Below are 23,336 nucleotides of genomic sequence, written 5' to 3'. Positions count from 1 at the left end.
TTTCAGTATATTGTTAAATGCATAGAGGTTGAGGACTGCCAATTTTTCCTTCAAAATAAACTGTTCCTTTTACCATTAAGGAATGTCACTTTTATCATTAATTCATATTATGACTTAAAGATTTGAATACCAATTTTATAACATTAATCAGCTATCTTTTGGGTATTTTCCTGCTATATTCTACTGCTTGACATCCAACCTTTCTGTGTAATTATAATTCAGGTATAACATGCATATATACCTAAATTTTTTTAACCCAATCTGAGAATTTTTGTATTTTAAGTGGCAAGTTTAGTCCATTTACATCTATTAATACTGATATATTTATATTCATACCTACCATCTTATTTCATAATCTCTATTAACCAAGATTATCTTCCTCTACCTCTTCTTTCTCCTTTCCTGTCTTTTATTGCAATAGGTGAATTTTCTTCAATGGCATATCGAGAGAATTAACAGTGGAAGTAACACAGACAATAAGAGGGTACACCTTTTCTGTAGAGAACTTAAAAACGATAATAAAATCAAGTAAAGATAAGCCTGCCTTTTATTATCACCTTGTGATGGCAATTATAAACAATGTCAGCTTAGATACTACTTAATGTTCTTTTTGCTATGGTTCCTGTTGAGTTTTAATAACATATATGTGAACTTCAATTAACATGCTTTTATTACTTATCTTTTAATAAACACGTTATTCTGGCCAGGTGCAACAGCTCACACCTGTAATCCCAGCACTTTGGGAGGCTGAGGCAGGTGGATCACCTAAGGTCAGGAGTTCAAGACCAGCTGGGTCAACATGGTGAAACCCCATCACTATCAAAAACACAAAAAATTAGTCAGGCGTGGTGGCAGATGCCTGTAATCCCAGCTACTCAGGAAGCTGAGGCAGGAGAATCACTTGAACCCGGGAGACGGAGGTTGCAGTGAGCCGAGATCACACCACTGCATTCCAGTCTGGGCAACAGAATGACACTCCATCTCAAAAATAAATAAATAAATAAATAAAATAAATAAATAACCACTGTATTCTACATGAAGTTAATTTGGAGAACTCCCAGTTATCTGCACCACACACATGCACAAACACACTCAGCTACTCAGGTCTCTACATACTGTTTTCCATGGTTCAGAATCATTCAAGCTCACTTCAACAGTAATTTCCTATGTCCAATCCCTGTTGTACTACATTTCTGCATTTAAATACTAGATTCAAAATAAACAAAGATTATAAAGACAAAGAAACAAAATGCTAAGCAAATCCAATTGTTTTCTATGGATGCCAAAAGAAAAAACAAGAGACATGGTTGGCAAAAGAATTTAAAAGGGTAAATGTTTGAATACCTCAGTTGTTTTCACCAAAAGCATTCTAAAGCAATAGGTCATTAAATGGCAATGTTTGACATCATGTAGCCATTTTCTCTGATTTTTAGAGAAAAAAAATTTAGAAGTTTTTACCAAATATAAAATGAATTTTCTGTAAACACTTTCATGAAAAAAAAATTTTTTTTGAGACAGAATCTTGCTCCGTTGCCAGGCTAGAGTGCAGTGGCGCAATCGCGACTCACTGCAGTCTGCCTCGCGGGTTCAAGCAATTCCCCTGCCTCAGCCTCCTGTCACCATGCCTGGCTAATGTTTTTGTTTGTTTGTTTGTTTGTTTGTTTTTGTGAGATGGAGTCTTGCTCTGTCACCCAGGCTGGACTGCAGTGGTGCCATCTCAGCTCACTGCAAGCTCCACCTCCCAGGTTCATGCCATTCTCCTGCCTCAGCTTCTCGAGTAGCTGGGACTACAGGCGCCCACCACCACACCCAGCTAATTTTTTGTATTTTTAGTAGAGACAGGGTTTCACCATGTTGGCCAGGCTAGTCTGGAACTCCTGATCTCAAGTGATCAGCACTCCTCAGCCTCCCAAAGTACTGGGATTACAGGCGTGAGCCACAGTGCCCAGCCAAAATATTTCAACCTACAGAGATATTTAAAAGCCACTAGAATTGATAAAAGAAAAAAATATACAATCAACATTGCAATTTCTGGAACTTATTGTAAAACAAAAATTTTAATGAAACTGCCAAATTTATTCTTATTTTATTCTTGTTTCTTTTCTTAATTTTACATATGCACACACATGAATGCACGTGCAAGTGTGAGTATATATACTATAGATCTGTTGTTTCATGTGAAAGAAAAATGTACAAAATTGAAATCAGAAGCTTTATTTGATCAACTACAGACAGACATAGATTGACAAATTTGCTACACTATGTACTGAGGAGGAATATGCAAAGACTACCGATTTTGACAGTCATTGACAGATTTACAAAAGCTGTTGCTTTTCTGATTATTTTTTTCATTTCATAATTATTACTAAAAATAATTCATCACATAAAGAAGGGAGGTGTTAAAAAATTACCTACCCCAGGTGTCAAATACAAAAGTACACCATTTCCTTTAGCATTCTTTCCTTTTAGTATTTTGAAGATTATACCTTTTTTTTTTTTTTTTTTTTTGAGACCAAATCTCACTCTGTCACCCAGTGGTGCAATCTCGGCTCACTGCAACCTCCGCCTCCCAGGTTCAAGTGATTCTCCTGCCTCAGCCTCCCGAGTAGCTGGGATTACAGGCATGTGCCATACCAGGCCCAGCTAATTCTGTATTTTTAGTCGAGACATGGTTTCTCCATGTTGTTCAGGCTGGTCTCGAACTCCTGACCTCAGGTGATACGCCTGCCTCACCCTCCCAAAATGCTGGGATTACAGGTGTGAGCCACCACACCGAGCCACATATGTAGATTTAACAAAATTTTTTATCCATTTATTTCTTTTTAACACATTGCTTTCAGCTCTCCATTTATTATTTTTTAGTTGTTTTCTTCCTCCTGAAGTTCTTTCAATACAGGCTGTCAGTAATAAACTCCACAGTTATTTTCCTCAGGTTTTTTGCGGGGGGCGGCGGAGGGTGTAGTTTGAGACAGGGACTCACTCTGTCACCCAAGCTGGAGTGTCATCCGTCGACCTCACTGCAACCTCTGCCTCCTGGGCCCAAATTATCCTCCCACCTCAGCCTCCTGAGTAGCTGGGACCACAGATGCACGCCGTAACACTCGTCTAATTTTTGCATTTTTGTAGAAACAGAGTTTCGCCATGTTGCCCAAGCTGGTCTTCAATTCCTGAGCTTAAGCGATCCGTCCACCTCGGCCTCCCAAAGTGCTAGGATTAGGTGTAAGCCGCTGTACCCGGCCTTTTTCCTCGGTTTGGGTTTTTTGTTTGTTTGTTTTTTGGAGACGAGTCTGTCTCCCAGGCTGGAGTGCAAAGGCACAATCTCGGCTCATTGCAACCTCTGCCTCCCAGGTTCAAGCGATTCTCCAGCCTCAGCCTTCCAAGTAACTGGGATTACAGGTTTAAGCCTTTCCTCAGCTTTTAAAATGGCTCTTACTCATGAACAACAGTTTAGCAGGACTGATCTCTACAGTACTTTAAAGCTATTACTCCACTGAATTTTTAAATTACCACTAAAATACTTACTTCCTCTTCCTCCTCCTCCTCTTCTTCTTCCTCTGCTTCTTCTTCTTCATTAAGAGGTGGAGGTAAAGCACCGAGGATATCTTCGTCCATAAAATTAACTGGTTTTCCTACCATTTTAGGGGGTAAAGGAGGGCCAATTAACTCATCATCAGAAGAGTCAGAACTCTCTTCACTTTCACTGCTGCTTGTATCCCTGAAAACACAGAAACAGAAACTCTTTGCCTCTGCTGCAATAAAGAGCACACTTTGGAAATAGTACTTGTTTCTCAGGAAACTTTTCCTCTCCTATTAACAACATTTGGGTATTTTTTAATTTTTTCAAATTTGTAGTTCAAACATTAAATGTTTAATGCAAATATTATTTTATCTTAAGAAAGTTTTAAAAAAAACTGTCTTATGCAAAGTCAAAAATAAAGGGTCACAGCAATTTTACGTTAAAGGGCCATTAGACCATTAGCACTCATAAAGAGACAGGTGAGACTGAGTGCAATGGCTCACACCTGTAACGCCAGCACGTTCAGGGACCTAGGCAGGTGAACTGCTTATGCCCAAGAGTTTGAGACTAGCCTGGGAAACATCGCAAGACCTTGTTTCTACAAAAAATAAAAATGAGCCAGGTGTGGTGGCATGTGCTTGTGGTACCAGCTACTCAGGAGGCTAAGATGGCAGGATCACTTGAGCTCAGGAGGTCAAGGCTACAGTGAGCCATGACTGCATCACTGTACTCCAGCCAGAACAACAGTGAGACCCTGTCTCAAAATATAGATATATAATAAAAATTTAATTTAAAAAATTTTAAAAGAGACAGGTGAACAAGGAAATACAGAAGAAAAACTACAAAATAGTAATGGACAAAAACCACTGAGATGGCCAGTGCCTCAATTAACTATATTTGAATCCAATCCCTGATTGCCACAGTAGCAAATAATGCCAGTCATGTAAGGAAGTTACTCCCAAAATGTTTCAATATAATTTCCGAAATACAAGTTATTTCTCACGGCTAGTCCAAGTTTGCCACTTTGCCAAACATTAAATGTAGCGTCCTTGCATTCTAAAAACACCATACTCTAACCAGGGGTATCCAAGGGACAGAATACAGTCATGGGTTCTTAATTTGTTTCTGGTTGGGCCAGTGAAGCCATTTCCTCATCCCTCTTTTCTACTTATCACTAGAGACAGAAACTAAAAACCATGGCTTCAGGATGCTAAAAGTCTAAAAGAAATCAACAACAGTATAAGGCAGGTTGGACAGGCTTGAGAGTCTAGAGCATATCATACTGATTCCCAAGTGGTTTCCTATCCACCATACCTGAGGACTATTATACATTCTCATTAAGGTCTCTAGCAAACACCTGTAAGTATAGCCCTCACCATCCACCACCCCTCCACCTGCCTCCAGAGTTGAGAACTCAGCATTCTTAATTGTATCAATTAATCTTTCAAATATTTGATAAGATTAAAAGTGTCACTGCCTTCTAATGAAGTATCTCTGGTATGTAAGCTCCAGGAAAGCACAAATTTCCATTTTGTTCTAGCATCTAACATATTTCCAGCATCTAAAAAATGCTTCACCTATAAGAGGCGCTCAATATCTACTGAAGGAAAAACTTGAGATTTTTCTTTTTGTTTTCATCTAGGTTAAACAGTGAAAAGAATATATTCTCACATTCAGGTTACCCTTAAACAGAGATATATGAACTAGCAAACCTCCATGAAGATCTGAGTTTCTAGATTTGAGCCACTGCCTAGCTCAAATCTCCACTCCAAGGCCTTCTTTCTAATTCAACAGGTTAAGTTTAGTTCACAACAAGGTCTTTGCACTTGGGAGTTCCGTTGGCTGACTTATCCTTCCCATAGATTGTTACACAGCCTCTTTCTCATTTTTGGAGTTTCCTCAAATGTCTCCTCCTCAAAGAAGCCTAAGGGCACACCCCTTTTAAACCTTCAGGCACACCACCACTTCCCATTACCTGAAGTACCTTTATCTTCATTACATGCCTGCTAAGTTATTTTATTTGGTTATTTAGTTGTTTGTTATCCATCCCTTCAAATACTCCCACAACACTGAGAGCTCCATGAGAACTAAGGTCTCATCTGACTTGCTAACTACTGTATCTCAGTGCCTAAAATACTGTATAATCCACAGAAGACGCTCAATAAGTAATAGCTAAATGACTAAATAAATTTATATTAAGCTATTCACACTCCAAAATTTCCCCCTTATGATTAACACACAAGTTTCCAGCTATACTGTTTTAAAACAGATTTTTTTTTTTTTTTTTTTTGAGACAGAGTCTCACTCTAGAGTGCCAGAGCATGATCTTGGCTCACTCCTCAGCCCAGGTTCAAGTGATTCTCTTGCCTCAGCCTCCCAAGTAGCTGGAATTACAGGCATGAGCCACCACGCCCAGCTAATATTTGTATTTTTAGTAGAGACGGTGTTTCATCATGTTGGCCAGGCTGGTCTCAAACTCCTGACCTCATGATCCACCAGCTTGACCTCCCAAAGTGCTGGGATTACAGGCATGAGCCACCTTGCCCAGCCCTCAAGTATCTTTTCTAACCACAACAAAACAAAACCAAAATCAGGCCAGGCGCAGTGTCTCATGCCTATAATCCCAGCACTTTTCAAGGTAGAGTGAGCGAATTGCTTGAGCTCAGAAGTTCAAGACTAGCCTGGGCAACATTGTGAAAGACTGTCTCTACAAAAAATACAAAAATTAGCCAGGCATGGTGGCACACACCTGTAGTCCCAGTTACTTAAGGAGATGAGGTGGGAGGATCGCTCGAGTCTGGGAGGTGAAGGTTGCGGTGAGTTAAGAATGTGCCACTGCACTCCAGCCTGGGTGACAGAGTGAAACCCTGTCTCAAAAGAAAAATTAAAAAATCAATAACAAGAGGAACCTTGGAAATCGTACAAATACATGAAAATAAAACAACAGGCTCCCAAATGACCAAACGGTCAATAAAAAAAAAATTTTTTTTAATTTATTGAAACAAAAGAAAATGGAAACAAAACATATCAGAACCTGTGGAAAACAAAGAAAACAGTACTAAGAAGAACATTTATAACAATAAACAACTACATAAAAAGTAGAAATACATCAAATAAACAACCTAATGATGTACCTCAAAGAACTAGAAAAGCAAGAATAAAGCAAACCAAAAATTATTAGAAGAAATAAAAAAAATCAGAGCAGAACTACAAATGACATTGACACTAAAAAAAAGAATAACACCAGGTGCGGTGGCTCACGCCTGTAATCTGAGCACTTTGGGAGGCCAAGGTGGGTGGATCACAAGGTCAGGAGTTCAAGACCAGCCTGGCCAACATGGTGAAACCCAGTCTGTACTAAAAATACAAAAATTAGCTGGGTGTGGTGGTGGGCGCCTGTAATCTCAGCTACTTGGGAGGCTGAGGCAGAGAACTGCTTGAACCCGGGAGGTGCAGGTAGCAGTGAGCCGAGATGGCGCCACTGCACTCCAGCCTGGGCAACACAGCGAGACTCCATCCCAAACAACAAAACAAAGAATTAAAAAAATCACTGAAACAAGCGTTGATTTTTTGACAAGATAAACAAAATCAATGTGTTAGGCCACTGCTGCATTGTCGAAAAGAAGTAACTGGGATGCCAGGCGTGGTGGCTCACATCTGTAATCCCAGCACTTTGGGAGGCCAAGGCAAGCAGATCATGAGGTCAGGAGCTGGAGACCACCCTGACCAACACGGTGAAACCCCATCTCTACTAAAATACAAAAAAAATTAGCAGGGCATGGTGACCCACACCTGTAATCCCAGCTACTTGGGAGGCTGAGGCAGGAAAATCACTTGAACCCAGGAAGTGGAGGTTGCAGTGAGCCCAGATCAAGCCACTATACTCCAGCCTGGTCAAACAGTAAGACTCCATCTCAAAAAAGTAATAACTGGAGGCCGGGCCCAGTAGCTGACACCTGTTATCCCAGGACTTTGGGAGAATGAGGCAGACAGATCATGTCAGGAGTTTGAGACCAGCCTGGACAACATAGTAAAACCATGCCTCTACTAAAAATACAAGAATTAGCCAGCAGTAGTAGTGCACCTCTGTAGTCCCAGCTACTCAGGAGGCTCACGCCTATAGCCCCAGCACTTTGGGAGGCCAAAGCGGGCAGATCACCTGAGGTCGGGAGTTTGAGACCACCCTGGCCAACATGGCAAAACCCCACCTCTACTAAAAACACAAAAATTAGCCAGGCGTGCTGGTGCATGCCTGTAATCCCAGCTATTTGGGAGGCTGAGGCAGGAGAATCATTTGAACCCAGGAGGTGGAGGTTACAGTCAGCCAAGATTACGCCACCACACTGCAGCGCGCGACAGAGCAAGACTCCGTCTCAGAAAAATTAAAAAAAAAAAAAAAAACTCTACGAACACCTAAAAACTGATAGTTTAATAGAAGTCTTTCGTGAAAATCAGGCACCTGGAAGATGATTTGGAGCAATCTCTGACCACATTTGATCTTGAGGATGTTGGTTCAATATCTTCATTTTGCCTTAATTCTTTCTCTCTGCTCATTTCTTCCTCTTTTTCTCTTGCTTCTGAAAAGATTAAAAAAAGATTAACAAAAAAATCCAACCATTACAATTCAAAATTTGCTAGTATTAGAAAGGCTAAAAATTAACATAGCCACAAAGACATAACTTAGAGTGCTAGCAGTAACAGCAAAAAATTATCAACCACAGCTACTGTGGAAAACAATATGGTGGTTCCTCAACAAGTTAAACGTAGAATTATCACGTGATCCAGCAATTCCACTTCTAGTAAATATCCAAAGAAACTGAAAGCAGGGTCTAAAAAAGATACTTGTATACCCATGTTCATAGGAACATCACAAGAGCTAAAATGTAGAAGCAACCAAAGTATCCATCTATAGACAAACGGATTAGCAAAATGTGGTATATCCACACAATGAAATATTATTTACCCAAAAAGGAAGGAGACTCTGCAATATGCTACAACTTCGATAAACCTTGAGGACACTATGCTAAGTGAGATAGACTACTCACAGAAAGACAAAAAGACAAATATCGTATGATGTTACTCACATGAGGTAATCTAGAGTAGTCAATGTCAGAGACAAAAAGTAGAATGGTGGTTAACAAAGGCTAGAAGGAGGGGCACTGAAGAATTGTTTAATACGTATACAGTTTCAGTCCTACAAGACGAACAATGTTATAGATGGTGGTGATGGCTGCACAACACTATGTACTTAAATATTATGATGGTACATTTTATGTGTATTTTATCACAATTTTTAAAATTAGAAAAAAAAATTTATCAACCTAAATGGCCAATGTGGTAAAAGAATTGAACGAAATTACTGCATAGCAATATAATACTAACTGCAGACAATAAAAATAGTGATAGAAAACAGAAATCTGGGAAAACATTTTAACAGATATGCTAAGCAAAATTAGCATAATGTGGATGGTGATATATTTTTTAAAACGTATTCGAAGGTGAGATTTTAGGTGATTGACTTTCTAATGTTTTAAAACATAAATTTAGCACTTCTTGGCCAGGCGCAGTGGCTCACACTTGTAATCCCAGCACTTTGGGAGGCCGAGGCGGGCGGATCACCTGAGGTCAGGAGTTCCAGACCAGCCTGACTAACATGGAGAAACCCCGTCCCTACTAAAAAGAAAAAATTAGCCCGGCCTGGTAGCACATGCCTTTAATCCCAGCTACTCAGGAGGCTGAGGCAGGAGAATCGCTTGAACCTGGGAGGCGGAGGTTGTGGTGAGCTGAGATTGCGCCATCACACTCCAGCTTGGGCAACACAAGCAAAACACTTTCTCAAAAAAAAAAAAAAAAAAAAAAAAATGTAGCACTTCTTTTCTGAATTTTCTACACTAGAATTTTGGTCAGAGACTAGCTATCAAAATCATAATAAAATGTATACTAGCCGGACGCGGTGGCTCATGCCTGTAATCCCAGCACTTTGGGAGGCGGAGACGGGTGGATCGCGAGGTCAGGAGATCAAGACCATCCTGGCTAACACGGTGAAACCCCATCACTAGTAAAAATACAAAAAAATTAGCCGGGTGTAGTGGCGGGTGCCTGTAGTCCCACCTACTCGGGAGGCTGACGCAGGACAATGGCATGAACCCGAGAGGCAGAGCTTGCAGTGAGCCAGATTGTGCCACTGCCCTCCAGCCTGGGCGACTGAGACTCCGTCTCCAAAAAAAAAAAAAAAAGAAAAAAATTTATACCATAGGCTGCTCTGTCTACAGAGTAGCCATTCTTTTATTTCTTTACTTTCCTAATAAACTTGCTTTCACTATATTTAAAAAAAAAAAAAAATCTACTACATTAATTTTCCAGAGTTGTTTACTCTAGAAAGACAAAAAAAAATTTTAAATATTAACTTTTTTCCCTCTGATAATCTCACTCTACAATTGCGGGGGCACTAGGAAGAAAAAGGATTATGTATGAATAGTTTGGTACTCAATTGCCACCATCCTCAATAACCTGAGATAATATTTAACATTTTTTTCCTTCACTTAATAATGAAATACAATATAACTCAAGCAGCAGCAAAGGACACTTATCAAGTGGAATGTTGTATTCTATAGGGTCTTTAGTTGCTGGGACATGGAAGATGAGGAAGAGAGTTACCCAGCAAACATCAACAAGGAACTACAAAGTCTTTCATGTCAAATATGGAAGACAAAACCCTCCAGGAAGAAGTAAGGCAAACATTACGGCTCTAGATCATGTTGTCTTTTTTGTGTCTTCTGGGCTGAGGTGGGTCAAGAGTCAACAATTCTGCACTCTGATACTAGAGACTGGAAAAAAAATTAAAAAGAAGCATAGTGTCCAGAATTAAGAATGGGCCTGCCAGGCGCAGTGGCTCACGCCTATAATTCCAGCACTTTCGGAGGCTGAGGCGGACGGATCACGAGGTCACAAGATCGAGACCATCCTGGCTAACACAGGGAAACCTCATCTCTACAAAAAATAAAAAAAAATTAGCCAGACGTGGTGGCGGGCACCTGTAGTCCCAGCTACTCGGGAGTCTGAGGCAGGAGAATGGCGTGAACCCAGGAGGCGGAGCTTGCAGTGAGCAGCGATTGCACCACTGCACTCCAGCCTGGGCAACAGAGCGAGACTCCGTCTCAAAAAAAAAAAAAAGAATGTGCTGAAGCCGGGCGTGGTGGTTCACACCCATAATCCTAGCACTTTGGGAGGCTGAGGCGGGTGGATTGCCTCAGCTCAGGAGTTCAAGACCAGTCGGGACAATATGGTGAAATCCTGTCTCTAGTAAAATACAAAAAGTTAGCCGGGCATAGCAGCGTGCACCTGTAGTCCCAGCTACTCGGGATGCTGAGGCAGGAGAATTGCTTGAACCCAGAAGGCAGAGGTTGCAGTGAGCCGAGATCATACCACCACAATCCAGCCTGGGCCACAGAGTGAGACTCCGTCCCCAAGAGAAAAAAAAAAAAAAAAAAAAGAACAGAATAAGCCTGCTTAGCTCCTAGCTCACCCTGTTTTTTCAGCCAATCCCTCCAGACCTCTGGGGATGGCAGCAGCGTTTGTACTCTAGGCTCATCTTCTCCCTCAGGTCTTACAGTCAATTATATTACTAATGAGGAAAAGATATTGAGGCTGCCTACTCAGCTGCCATTTCCCTCTTTTTTACTTTCTTTTTTTTTTTTTTAATAGAGACGAGGTCTCACTATGTTGCCCAGGCTGGAAATCCTGGGCTCAAGCAATCCTCCCGCCTCAAGATTTACAGACGTAAGCCACCACACCATGCCAGTCCTCCCTCTTTTTCCCTTAGTTTTTCTTTTTGTTTTTGTTTCTGTTTTGAGACGGAGTCTCAATCTGTCACTCAGCATGAGTGCAGAGGCACAATCTCGGCTCACTGCAACCTTCCACCTCCTAGGTTCAAGCAATTCTTCCGCCTAAGCCTCCCGAGCAGCTGAGATTATAGATGCCAGCCACCATGACCACCTAATTTTTGTGTTTTTAGTAGAGACAGGGTTTCACCATGTTGGCCAGGCTGGTCTCAAACTCCTGGCCTCAAGCAATCCACCTGCCTCAGCCTCACAAAGTTTACTAGGATTATAGATGTGAGCCACTGCCTCCAGCCTAGTATAACACTTCTAAAAAAAAAAAGAAAGTCTGTATTTCAGCTAGGCGCAGTGGCTCACACCTGTAATCCCAACACTTTGGGAGACTGAGGAGGGAAGATCACGAGGTCAGGAGTTCGCCCAGCATGGTGAAACCCCACCTCTATTAAAAATACAAAAAATTAGCCAGGCATGATGGTGCATGCCTGCAATCCCAGCTACTCAGGAGGCTGAGGCAGAAGAATTGCTTGAACCCAGGAGCTTGCAGTGAGCCAAGATCGCGCCACTGCACTCTAGCCTGGGCGACAGGGCAAGACTCTGTCTCAAGAAAAAGAAAAAAAAAAAATCTGTTTCATATGTCCTGCACATACTTATAGCTTTCAAGAACATAAAAAACATTTAAAAAAGAATTTGTACCATTATCATTTCCAGACCCTTCACAGCACGTATTTTATTGGGGTTTTATAGTAATCCATCCTTTCCACTAGTGCATTTAGCAACCAAGACAGCTCATAATCCCATATACAGACAACCTTGCTATTAAAAAGGTCAAAGTCTTAGCTTCCTCAAGCGTACTATCAATACCCAGGGAAAGACTCCAATACCAAGCATGAGATAAATAATGCCCATATGAGAATTTCCAACTTTTAAAGAAAAATAAGTCAAACTGTCTTATGGTAGGAAACTAGGGTTCCCGCAACCCCTCTCTTCAATTTCATAATTTGCTAGGACAGCTCACAGGGAATCATTTTTAATTCCACAGTCTAAATGTAATCTAATTGCCAAGTCTAGAAGAACACGAAAAAAAACAACTCTTATGAATAACTTCCCATATAATGATGAATACTACTTCCATAAATTATCCCAATAGTATTTTCTATTGCTAAAGCTAAATAGATCTTTCAAAGAGATCATCAATTTAGATTCATATATTTAGATCAGAGGTATAAATTGCCATCCAAGGATGTAATACTAAATCAAGAAAGTTCAATAATTTATCCACAAAAATCAAAGGAGACTATAGTCTTGAGACAATTTTTCAAAAATTTAAAAATTCAATAACTCCCCAAGTTCCGCTTAGATAAAATGTATACATGCTTTACTAAGAAAAATTACAGGAATTTAATATTTATAAAGTTCTTTGTTGTTTATAAGCTACTGTACCCAACATCTTAATCTCTTCAAGAAACTTCCAAAGTAGATGATACACACACAACAGGGTTATGAAAGATCAGAAATTGGAAAAACCCATCCAATGTTACTTATCTTGTAGATTGTGGGGCTGGGCCTCAAACCTAGGTTCCCCAATTCCAAATCCCAAGCTCTTTCCAACAGATTGTAACCGTTTTTTCTTAAGACGGAGTTTTGCTGTCGTCGCCCAGGCTGGAGTGCAATGGCACGATCTAGGCTCACTGCAACCTCCACCTCCCAGGTTCAAGCGATTCTCCTACCTCAGCCCCCCAGTAGCTGGGACTACAGATGCCCGCCACCACACCCGGCTAATTTTTGTATTTTTAGTAGAGACAGGGTTTCATCACATTGGCCAGGCTGATCTCAAACTACTGATCTCAGGTGATCCACCCACCTCAGGCTCCCAAAGGGCTGGGATTACAGGCATGAGCCACTATGCCCAGCCCAGATTGTGCCATTTCAAAATATTCTCCAAAGCAGCAAGATTTCATTTTTTAACAAGACAGTATTACAGGTCTAAATTCAATTCAATCTTCTCGAAATATTACTGAGAACCTACTTTACAAAGCAAAGTACTAGGGACTATAAAACTTACATACCCATAAATATATACATCTATGTACCCACAAAAATTGAAAATAAAAAGATTAAAAATAAAAAGCTTCACTTTGGGAGGTTGAAGCAGGCAGATCACTTGACTTCAGGAGTTAAGACCAGCCTGGCCGACATGGTGATACTCTGTCTCTACTAAAAATACAAAACTTAGCCGGGTGGTGGTGGCACGTGCCTATAATCCCAGCTACTGGGGAGGCTGAGGCAGGAGAATTGCTTGTACCAGGAGGCAGAGGTTGCAGTGAGCCTAGATTGCACCATTGCCCTCCAGCCTGGGCGACCTAAAAAAATAAGTAAATAAAAACAAAAAGCTGCCGGGCGCGGTGGCTCAAGCCTGTAATCCCAGCACTTTGGGAGGCCGAGACGGGCGGATCACTAGGTCAGGAGATCGAGACCATCCTGGCTAACACGGTGAAACCCCGTCTCTACTAAAAAATACAAAAAACTAGCCGGGCGAGGTGGCGGGCGCCTGTAGTCCCAGCTACTCAGGAGGCTGAGACAGGAGAATGGCCGGAACCCGGGAGGCGGAGCTTGCAGTGAGCTGAGATCCGGCCACTGCACTCCAGCCTGGGCGACAGAGCGAGACTCCGTCTCAAAAAAAAAAAAAAAAAAAAAAAGCTTACATAGCCAAATAAGACAATTCTGTTCAAAACATGTTGTATTATACACTTAAAATGGTAAACACAAGGTACCTACACTGTGATAGTACAAACATTCACTAAATTGTTTAAAACATTTGTAAATGCCTCAGATAGCATGTCTTTGTCTATCATTTGAGGATATTAAAATTGTTTTTTGATGTGATGATATTGCGGTATAATATTAAATATATTTGGCCAGGCGTGGTGGCTCATGCCTATAATCCCAGCATTTTGGGAGGCTGAGGAGGGCAGATCACGAGGGCAGGAGATCAAGACCATCCTGGCTAACAGGGTAAAACCCCTTCTCTACAAAAAATACAAAAAAAAACAAAAAAAATTAGCCGGGCATGGTGGTGGGCGCCTGTAGTCCCAGCTACTCAGGATGCTGAGGCAGGAGAATGGCTTGAACCTGGGAGGCAGAGCTTGCAGTGAGCCGAGATCGCACCACTGCACTCCAGTCTGGGTGACAGAGCGAGACTCCGTCTCAAAAAAAAAAAAAAAGAAATATATTTGGTCTTTGTTTCAGGTTCCTGCCACAGAGCTTCTGAAACCCTTGGAATTTCCTGAGTGATAGGAGCTCTCTTTTGTTATTCACTAGAAGCCCCTTTGGATCCCACCTAAGTTTATGCTATTGAAGTGACTTAGTGTGGGACCCCTAGGCCTCAGCATGGGACTGCTGCTCACTAAAAAAACTGACGGGTTAGATAATTGGAACTTTCATCCCCACCCACCAATCTCTGGGGAAGCTGGAAATTAAGATCTATAGAAAAAATTTTTGTTTTTCTTTTGAGACAGGCTCTCGCTTTTTTACTCAGGCTGTGATGCAGTGGCATGATCATAGCTCACCGCAGCCTCAACCTCTGGGCTCAAGTGACCCTCTCACCTCAGCCTCCCAAGTAGCTGGGACTACAGGTGTGCGCTACCATGCCCAGCTAATTTTTTAAAACTTTTTTGAACAGGATCTCACTGTGTTAGCCCAGGTTTGTCTCAAACTCCTGGGCTCAAGTCATCCTCTTACTTTGGCCCCCAAAGTGCTGGGATTATAGATGTGAGCCACTGAGCCCAGCCTAGACACTCTTGAACCACTAGATGTGATTAGCTTCAGGGTAGCTGAACACAGGGGGATGCTGGGGAGTTGGTGCACCCAGAGAGGGCACAGAAGCTCTGCACCTCTCCCACTCCATACCTTGCCCAATGCATTACTTCATCTGGCTGTTCATCTGTATCCTTTATAACACCCTTTATAATAAACTGTTAAAACTAAGTAAAGTGTTTCCCTGTGAGCCATCCTAGCTAATTATCAAACCAAAAAGAGGAGTCATGGGAACCCTGATTTATAGACAGTAGCTTAGAAGCACTGGTCACAACCTGTGACTTGAGATTAGTGTCTGAGTGAAGGCAGTCTTTTTTTTTTTTTTTTTTTTTTTTTTTTTTTGAGACGGAGTCTCGCTCTGTCGCCCAGGCTGGAGTGCAGTGGCACGATCTCAGCTCACTGCAAGCTCCGCCTCCCGGGTTCACGCCATTCTCCTGCCTCAGCCTCCCGAGTAGCTGGGACTACAGGCGCTGCCACCACGCCCGGCTAGTTTTTTGTATTTTTAGTAGAGACGGGGTTTCACCGTGTTAGCCAGGATGGTCTCGATCTCCTGACCTCGTGATCCGCCCACCTCGGCCTCCCAAAGTGCTGGGATTACAGGCGTGAGCCACCGCGCCCGGCCAACCCCTCATTATTATGTGAAATTTCAAACACGGAAGTATAGTCATGAACTACCATGTACCTGTCAATCAGATTTAACTACTGTAACAGTTCATGGCTAGTGTTACTTCTGTTTCCCCTTTCAGATGATTTTGAAGCAAATCTTGGACATCATTTTACTCATAAGTATTTTTGTATGTATTTTAAAATGGTAAGGATTGTTTTAAAAAAAGCTTAACCAAGATACCTGTAAGAGATAGGAAAGACCAAGCTGTTTCCTACCCTCTCACACTCCTCTCAGTACTTCACTCCTTTTTTTTTTGATTTGAGACAGGGTCTCATTGCTGTTGCTCAGGCTGGTGTGCAGTGTATGACCTTGGCTCATTGCAGACTCAACTTCCTGGGCTCAGGTAATCCTCCCACCTCAGCCTCCCAAATAGCTGAGACTGTAGGTTGGTGCTACCACACCCCACTAATTTTTTGTATTTTTAGTTGAGGTAGATTTCACCATGTTGGCCGGGCACAGTGGCTCACACCTGTAATCCCAGCACTTTAGGAGGCCTAGACGGGTGGATCACGAGGTCAGGAGAGCGAGGCCATCCTGGCTAACATGGTAAAACGCCGTCTCTACTAAAAATACAAAAACTTAGCCGGGCGAGGTGGCGGACGCCTGTAGTCCCAGCTACTCAGGAGGCTGAGGCAGGAGAATGGCGTGAACCCGGGAGGCGGAGCTTGCAGTGAGCTGAGATCCGGCCACTGCACTCCAGCCTGGGTGACAGAGCGAGACTCCGTCTCAAAAAAAAAATAATAATAATAATAATAATGAGGTGTTTTTCTGGGTGCAGCAGCTCACACCTGTAATCCCAACACTTTGGGAGGCCGAGGCGTGTGGATCACAAGGTCATGAGATCGAGACTATCCTGGCTAACACGGTGAAACCCCATCTCTACTAAAAATACAAAAACAAAATTAGCCAGGGGTGTTGGTGGGCACCTGTTGGTAGTCCCAGCTACTCTAGAGGATGAGGCAGGACAATGGCGTGAACCCAGAAGGCAGAGCTTGCAGTGAGCCAAGATCGCACTACTGCACTCCAGCCAGGGCAACACAGCGAGACTCCGTCTCAAAATAATAATAATAATGGGTTTTGGCCTGGCACGGTGGTTCACGCCTGTAATCCCGGCACTTTCAGAGGTCGAGGCAGGCGGATCACTTGAGGTCACAAGTTCGAGACCAGCCTGGCCAACATGGCGAAATCATGTCTCCACTACAAATACAAAAAAATTAGCCGAGCGTGGTGATGGTCACCTGTAATCCCAGCTACTCAGGAGGCTGAGGCAAGAGAATCACTTGAACCCAAGAGGCAGAGGTCGCAGTGAGCCGAGATCGTGCCACTGCACTCCAGCCTGGGCAACAGAGCAGGACACCATCTCAAATAAAACAAGTAATGAATAGTTCTTTCAAAAAATAGTACATGTAGATAGCTTTCTTTTCACCACAAAAAAAGTTTTCTTCCAAAGACTGAAAATATTTTCTGTCAGGCACACTGCCAAATACTGGATATTGCTGCTGTACAATACTTTATTTATTTTAGTTATTTTATTTTATATTTTATTATATATTTTATTTTATCTTAGTTTATTTTGAGATAGAGCTTTGCTCTTGTGGCTTATTTTTTTATTTCATCTTATTTTATCTTATCTTATCTTATTTTATTTTACTTTGAGATGGAGTTTTGCTCTTGTTGCCCATGCTGGAGTGCAATGGTGCAATCTCAGCTCACCACAACCTTTGCCTCCTAGGTTCAAGCGATCCTCCTGCCTCAGCCTCCCTAGAAGCTGGGATTACAGGTGCCCACCACCACACCTCGCTAATTTTTCTATTTGCAGTCGAGACGGGGTTTCACCATGTTGGCCAGGCTAGTCTTGAACTCCTGACCTTAGGTGATTCGCCTGCCTCAGCCTCCCAAAGTGCTGGAATTACAGGTGTGAGCCACTACACCGGGCCCATTGTTGGTTTTAAAATGATAAATTGGGCCGGGTGCGGTGGCTCACACCTGTAATCCCAGCACTTTGGGAGGCAGGCAGATCACAAGGTCAGGAGATGAGACCATCCTGGCCAACATGGTGAAACCCCATCTCTACTAAAAATACAAAAATTAGCTGGTCGTGGTGGCACACACCTGTAGTCCCAGCTACTCAGGAGGCTGAGGCAGGAAAATCGCTTGAACCGGGGAGGTGGAAGTTGCAGTGAGCTGAGATCGCACCCCTGCACTCTGCCTGGTGATAGGGCGAGACTCCATCTCAAATCAAAAAAAAAAAAAAGGCAGGGGTGCAGTGGCTCCGCCTGTAATCCCAGCACTTTGGGAGGCCGAGGCAGGCAGATCACAAAGTCAGGAGTTCGAAATCAGCCTGGCCAACACAGTGAAACCCTGTCTCTACTAAAAATACAAAAAATTAGCCAGGCGTGGTGGCATGTGACTGTAGTCCCAGCTACTCAGGAGGCAGAGGCAGGAGAATCGCTTGAACCCAGGAGGTGGAGGCGGCAGTGAGCCGAGATCCCGCCAATGTACTCCAGCCTGGGCAACAGGGAGAGACTCCATCTCAACAACAAAAAAAAATCCAACAATGACAAGTAGTATAACAACACTTTTTTTTTCTCTGAGATGGAATTTCACTCTTATACCCCAGGCTGGAGTGCAATGGCAGGATCTTAGCTCACTGCAACCTCCACCTCCCGACTTCAAGCAAAGCGACTGCCTCAACCTCATGAGTAGCTCAGATTACAGGCCCCAGCACCATGCCCAGCTAATTACTGTATTTTTGTAGAGATGGGGTTTCACCATGTTGGCCAGGCTGCTCTCAAACTTCTGACCTCAGGTGATCCGCCCACCTCGGCCTCCCTAAGTGTTGGGATTACGTGTGTGAGTCACCGCGCCCAATCACATTCTTTTTTCTTTTTTAATATACTTGCATGAGGTATACATAGTACTTAAACCAATAAAAGGATAAATATCTGAACTTCTTACCCAGTGTTTTGCGACTTCTTTCCACAGCTGTTCTTCGAGTTTGTTCAAACATTGCTTCCAAGTCAAATGTGCGAGCTTTTTTACCTAAAACATGAACAAATGGCAGACTGCGATTGCCTTGCAATAAGTTGGCCAAACTTCAGGTGATCAATACTGATCAATAAACACTCAGTTTGTCTGTTTATAACATAGCTCCAATATAACCATAAAATATCACAGAAGGAGTTTGAGTCACAGATAACTTTTGATGACAATCCCTTCACTAAGTACTATTAATCAGTTAACTTTCCCATCCTCCTCTAATTTACCTAGATCCCTACCCTAAGAAACAACAACACTAATACAGGAGGCAGAATGGAGAATGTCCCAAAAGTTACCCTTTGCAGATGTAATTAAGGTTATGGACTTTTAAATAGGGAGACTATCCTAGTTGGCCCTTAAAGGCAAAGATGCAGAACAGCTACTGCAGAAAAAGTCAGAGAGATCCAATGTTTGAGAAGGATTTGAGGCATTGTAGTTGGCTTGAAGATGAAAGGGGCAACATGAGAAGTAATGCAGGTACTTTAAGGAGCTAAGAGGAAAACAGAAATCTCAGCCCTATAACAAGGAACTGTATGAGCATGGAAACATTCTCCTCCTCCCTCAGTAACTAATTTTCCCCTATGTGGCACAAACATGTGGACACCTTTCTCACTTCTGAGTAAAGGAATGAGGTACTAAAATGAAGGATTTATACCGGGTAGGGTGGCTCATGCCTATAATCACTTTGAGAGGCTCAAGTGGGAGGATCGCTTGAGCTAGGGAGATCGATCAGCCTGGGCAACATGGTGAAACCTCGTCTCTACCAAAAGTATAAAAAATTAGCCAGGTGTGGTGGCACACATCTGTGATCCCAGTTACTCAGGAGACCAAGGTGGGAGGATGGCTTCAGCCTGGGAGGTGGAGGCTGCAGTGAGCCAAGATCGCACTAGTACACTGCAGCCTGGGTGACAGGGCAAGACGCCATCTCAAAAAATAAAAAAAAAGAATAGAAAAGGCCGGGCACGGTGGCTCACGCCTGTAATCCCAGCACTTTGGGAGGCCGAGGCGGGCGGATCACGAGGTCAGATCAAGACCATCCTGGCAAAAACGGTGAAACCCCGTCTCTACTAAAAATACAAAAATATTAGTGGCGGGCGCCTGTAGTCCCAGCTGAGGCAGGAGAATGGCATGAACCCGGGAGGCGGAGCTTGCAGTGAGCCGAGATCGCGCCACTGCACTCCAGCCTGGGCGACTGAGCCAGACTCAGTCTCCAAAAAAAAAAAAAGAATAGAAAAACTACAGAACTAGTAGGTGTGAACACAACCCAAGGTCAACATGTGTAAGTCTATTATTTAATCATTATCATAGAATTAATACAGGCTGGTCAAAAGACAACAAGACCACCTTGAGGAAAGGTTCAGGAAAGTTAGAATCCCAATGTTTGGATGAACAGCATTTACAATTTTAAAATGCAAAACAAAGAGAAAACATTTTTCATGTATCAGTCTAGTAAAGTTTTGTTTTCGTTTTTTAAATAATTTTATTTTTAAACAATACCTACTCTGTGTTGGTAGGGATATGGTAAAAATGGCATTCTTAAATTCTGTTAACTTTGGTATAACCTGAAAACAAGCTTTTTGATGGGTATTACGGCAATAAGCAGCAAGCAGCTTTAAAAGACACATACCCAATTTTTCAGCTTTTTAAATATTTATACTTCTGTATAAACTAGGCTCTCTTTTAGAAATCTACCCTACAGAATTACATATTTTTAAAAATCCTCGTACAAATGCTATTATTTACAAAAAAGATTCATTTTAGCATTATTGGTGACTTAAAATTAGAAACATCTTTTATCTTCCTCTCTCTCCAGGACTCTCATAACTGTCTTCTGAGATGCTTCTAACGGATACGCAGAATAGAAGACAAATGGGAGAAGAGTATTGACAAACTGAAAGGTATGCACCCGAGCTACAGGAATTCCGAGTTGACAGCTCGATCTCCCCTCCCACTCTGCGGTTCTTCAAACCTCTGCAAAAGGAAAAGGAGCTCTGCCAGGAGCAAACACTTACCGAACCCAGTGAAGCCCATGGTGACCGCAAGCTGTGGGTCCGGTCCCGACGCGTCTGAGCCTGTCGCTGGAGCAAGAGGAAAAGAGAGGAGGCCTAGTTAGTGCGGCGCCCCGGCGCCCCCGACACGGCCCACCACGCCCGGACTCGCCTAATGAAACCCACCTTCGCTGGGCCCAGAGCGCTCCATCGCTGGCCGAACACCGCAAAATGGACCACAGTCACAGCCTAAGCAACTGCAGAGGAACTTGCCACTAACCCGCGGCAAATCCCGGAGGAAGTACCGCCTCCAAACGACAGCGGCGCCGCCGAAGCCAAGAGCGGCACCTTCCGCAAAGGGACCGCGGCTTTCTGCGCGGCGCCGCCCTACCGGACAGGCGGGAAAGCGCCGCGCAACTCAGACCACTGGAGGGGAGAAGTGGTATCTGGAGTTTCCATAACATAACATCCTTTCCTTTTTTTTTTTTTTCTTTTTTTTTTTGAGCCAGAGTCTCTGTCGCCCAGGCTGGAGTGCAGTGACACGATTTCAGCTCACTGCAACCTCTGCCTCCCGGGATCAAGCGATTCTCCTGCCTCAACCTCCTGAGTAGCTGGGATTACAGATGCCCGCCGGCTAATTTTGTTTTTTTTGTTTTGGTTTGTTTTTTTGTTTTTGTTTTCAGACGGAGTCTCTGTCGCCCAGGCTGGAGTACAATGGCGTGATCTCGGCGCACTGCAACCTCTGCCTCCTGGGTTCAAGCGATTCTCCTGTCTCTGCCTCCCAAGTAGCTGGGATTACAGGCGTCCACCACCACATGCAGCTAATTTTTTGCATCTTTAGTAGAGAGGAGGTTTCACCATTTTGGCCAGGCTGGTTTCGAACTCCTGACCTCAAGTGATCCGCCTACTTTGGCCTCCCAAAGTGCTGGGATTACAGGAGACACCCTTTGCTTTTGTTTTTGTTTTGTTTGTTTGAGGTGGAGTCTCACTCTGTTACCCAGGCTGGAGGGCAATGGCCGACCTCGGCTCACTGCAACCTCTGCCACCCGGGTTCAAGCTCTTCTCCTGCCTCAGTCTCCTGAGTAGCTAGGATTACAGGAGCCTGCCACCACACCCGGCTAATTTTTGTGTATTTAGTAGAGGCGAGGTTTTGCTATGTTGGCCAGGCTGGTCTTGAACTCCTGACCTCACGTGATCCGCGCACCTCTTCCTCCCGAAGTGCTAAGATTACAGGCCTGAGCCACTGTGCCCCAACTTTTTTTTTTGGCCAAGTCTCCCTCTGTTGCCTTGGCTGGAGTTCAGTGGCGTGATCTCAGCTCACTGCAACCTCCTCTGCCTCCTGGGCTCAAGCAATTCTCTTGCCTCAGCCTCCCGAGCAACTGGGACTACAGGTGTGCGCCACCACGCCTGGCTATTGAGTATTTGAGACTACAGGCACCTGCCACCATGCCCAGCTAATTTTTTGTATTTTTAGTAGAGACAGCGTTTCACCATGTTGGCCAGGATGGTCTCAATCTCCTGACCTTGTGATCTGCCCACCTCGGCCTCCCAAAGTTCTGGGATTAAAGGCGTGAGCCACTGCACCTGGCCTGTCAGGCTGAAGTTTACAAGGCTAATCATGTGCTCAGGATTGTCCTTCTTAAACAGAATGTGGGAGTTCAACACTTCAATGTTCAGAAGGTGGAGAAGAATCTCTTTCTCTCTTTTTGAGACAGAATCTGACTCTGTCACCCAGGCTGGAATACAGTGGCACAATCTCGGCTCAGTGAACCTCCATCTCCTGGGTTCAAGCGATTCTTGTGCCTCAGCCTCCTGAGTAGCTGGGATTACAGGTGCCTGCCACCACACCCGACTAATTTTTCTTTTTTGAGATGGAGTCTCACTGCATCGCCCAGACTGGAGTGCAGTAGCACGATCTCAGCTCACTCCAACCTCCGCCTCCTGGGTTCAAGCAATTCTCCTGCCTCAGCCTCACGAGCAGCTGGGATTACAGGCCCTGCCACCACACCCAGCTAATTTTTGCATTTTTAGTGGAGAAAGAGTTTCACCATGTTGGCCAGACTGGTCTCAAACTCCTGACCTCAAGTGATCCACCCGCCTCAGCCTCCCAAAAGTGCTGGGATTACAGATGTGGGCCACTGCACTCAGCCTATGGAAGAGTATCTTATACCAAACCTTGTACCTTTGGCGCTAAACTGGATATGAAGTGAGCATTTGATCAGCCAAGTCCGCTGCTCCATATTTTGTCACTATAATCCACAATGACACATGGCTTCTTAGTTTTCTTTCCATCTGTTGTCTACTTCAATCGCCGTATCATTGTGGAATATTGATAACATTGTGACCACCTTGTTGTCACACCATTTCAGTGCCATAAGTTCACCACGGAACTTATAACATCACACATAGGAATGCTATGTTTTCTAGGATTTGACATTTTCAGCGATCTAGAATTACTATATTTTGTAAATGGA

General features: G+C 43.4%; 1 protein-coding gene across 5 annotated transcripts in view; it reads right to left on the bottom strand.

Annotated features, from left to right (window-relative positions):
• The window catches only part of WDR70 (WD repeat domain 70), a 389,981-nt gene extending 368,842 nt beyond the window's left edge, over window positions 1–21,139 (bottom strand). The window contains exons 1-5 of one of the 5 annotated variants that reach the window (XM_028849398.2): window positions 21,049–21,139; window positions 20,887–20,952; window positions 18,794–18,877; window positions 7,977–8,094; window positions 3,523–3,629 (exon numbers count right to left, since the gene is read on the bottom strand). In XM_028849398.2, coding sequence (XP_028705231.1) covers window positions 3,523–3,629; window positions 7,977–8,043 — 174 coding nt within the window. In that variant the 5' untranslated portion in view covers window positions 8,044–8,094; window positions 18,794–18,877; window positions 20,887–20,952; window positions 21,049–21,139. Of the gene's footprint in view, window positions 1–3,522; window positions 3,716–7,976; window positions 8,095–18,793; window positions 18,878–20,886; window positions 20,953–21,048 lie in introns of all 5 variants that reach the window. The other 4 variants (XM_001094466.5, XM_028849399.2, XM_015139891.3 and 1 more) reach the window with 4 other exon arrangements.
• Between the last annotated feature and the right edge of the window lie 2,197 nt (window positions 21,140–23,336).

Source organism: Macaca mulatta, chromosome 6 (genome assembly GCF_049350105.2).
Source record: "Macaca mulatta isolate MMU2019108-1 chromosome 6, T2T-MMU8v2.0, whole genome shotgun sequence".
Classification (NCBI taxonomy): Eukaryota; Metazoa; Chordata; class Mammalia; order Primates; family Cercopithecidae; genus Macaca; species Macaca mulatta.
This window is presented reverse-complemented; position numbering and strand designations above follow the sequence as displayed.